This window comes from Acanthisitta chloris, unplaced genomic scaffold (assembly GCF_000695815.1).
Source record: "Acanthisitta chloris isolate BGI_N310 unplaced genomic scaffold, ASM69581v1 scaffold21626, whole genome shotgun sequence".
NCBI classification, from domain to species: domain Eukaryota; kingdom Metazoa; phylum Chordata; class Aves; order Passeriformes; family Acanthisittidae; genus Acanthisitta; species Acanthisitta chloris.
In genome coordinates, this window is record NW_008678978.1 from 1,907 (window position 1) to 3,312 (window position 1,406).

At 64.4% G+C, this 1,406-nt stretch overlaps 1 protein-coding gene across 1 annotated transcript in view; it reads left to right on the forward strand.

Annotated features, from left to right (window-relative positions):
- Positions 1-1,148, forward strand: part of LOC103804510 (lateral signaling target protein 2 homolog) — a 2,721-nt gene extending 1,573 nt beyond the window's left edge. Inside the window, exons 7-11 of the mRNA XM_009077123.1 lie at positions 127-254; positions 332-445; positions 596-694; positions 823-935; positions 1,017-1,148. Coding sequence (XP_009075371.1) covers positions 127-254; positions 332-445; positions 596-694; positions 823-935; positions 1,017-1,148 — 586 coding nt within the window. The remainder of the gene's footprint in view (positions 1-126; positions 255-331; positions 446-595; positions 695-822; positions 936-1,016) is intronic.
- The last annotated feature ends 258 nt before the right edge of the window (positions 1,149-1,406 follow it).

The following is a 1,406-nucleotide window of genomic DNA, read 5'->3' on the forward strand; positions in this document are numbered from 1 at the left end:
CACCCGGGCATGGCGGTGGGGCTGTGTGGCGGGCAGGGAGCGGGACCAGGAGGGCAGATCCCTATCCATTGTGACAGGGAATTCTCACACCACCCCTGGGATAACTGATACCTCCCCTCTGTGCAGCCCTCAGCTCCTCAGGAGCTGCCCGGGAACAGGGCTCGATGCCACACGAGGTACTCACTGCTGGGAGCTGCGCTCCCGCTACAGCAGCACCAAGGACATGCTGCACACCCTCTTCGTCTGCATCTCAGGTGAGTGACCCCCCTGACCCCCCCAGCACTCTGACACTCCCCTCCCAGCTCCCTGACCCTTGACCCTCCTGGTGCAGGGGTGGCTGATCAGCTCCAGACCAACTTTGCCAGTGACATGCGGAGCATCTTGAAAACAGTCTTCAAGATCGTGGCCTCACCAGCGGAACCCTCAGAGGAGTCAAGTGCCAGGCGTGAGTAATTCCCAGGGATGCGAGGGACTGCTCCTCTCTGCCCTGCCCATCACCCATCCCTGGTGAGACAAGGCCACAGCCCCAGGCATGGGGACTATGCAGCCATAGTACCCTGGTTTGGCTGGACCACCAGAGCCTTTGTCCCCGCAGAAGAGAAGGGTGCCAACTCCTGTGTGGCAGATGCTCCTCGCATGGCTGACTGCCCACTGTGCTCCAGCCCCACGGAGGCTACTGGGCTCCGGAGGGCAGGTAAGGGGCTGCCCAGGTGGGGCAAGGTGTGAAGCTGAGGCTGATCCTGCCTCCACTCTGCCTGATGGGGTCTGGCTGTGATGGAGTCTGGAGTTGAGGGGCTTTTACCCACGTGTTTTGCCTGGCAGGTACCCATCACCTGCCCGAGTGGGTGCCGGACAGCACGTGCAGCCAGTGCTCTGCCTGCCGCTCGCCCTTCACCCTGCTGCGCCGCCGGCACCACTGCCGCAGCTGTGGGAAGGTAGGACAGGGCTAGGCTGGGGTGTGTGGGGTCCCTGGGGCATCTGGCTCTGCTCTGCCTCACTCTGCCCCTCTCCTGCAGATCTTCTGTGCTCGCTGCTCACCACATGCCGCGGCACTGCCGCACTACGGACAGCAGAGACCAGTCCGTGTCTGCACCCACTGCTACACTACACACCTCTCGCCTGCGTCCCGCTGCGCCCGGAGCCAGTGAGAGCCCCTGTGCCACGTCTGCATCCGTGGGAGGCCACACACCGGGGGCAAAGGGCTGCTGGGCAGCTCCTCGGCCCCTTGGCTCCCCTCGGAGCAGGGTGGGCATGGTGGCAGGACCCCCCATGCAGGGCCCTGCACACGGAGCAGCCTGTACCCCACGCTGGTGGAGCCAGGGGGGCATGGTGGGCACAGGACTGCCTCTCTCAGTGCACCGCCATACACCTGCCCCCCGGCTGAAAATGTGCTTGGTGGTGGTTTT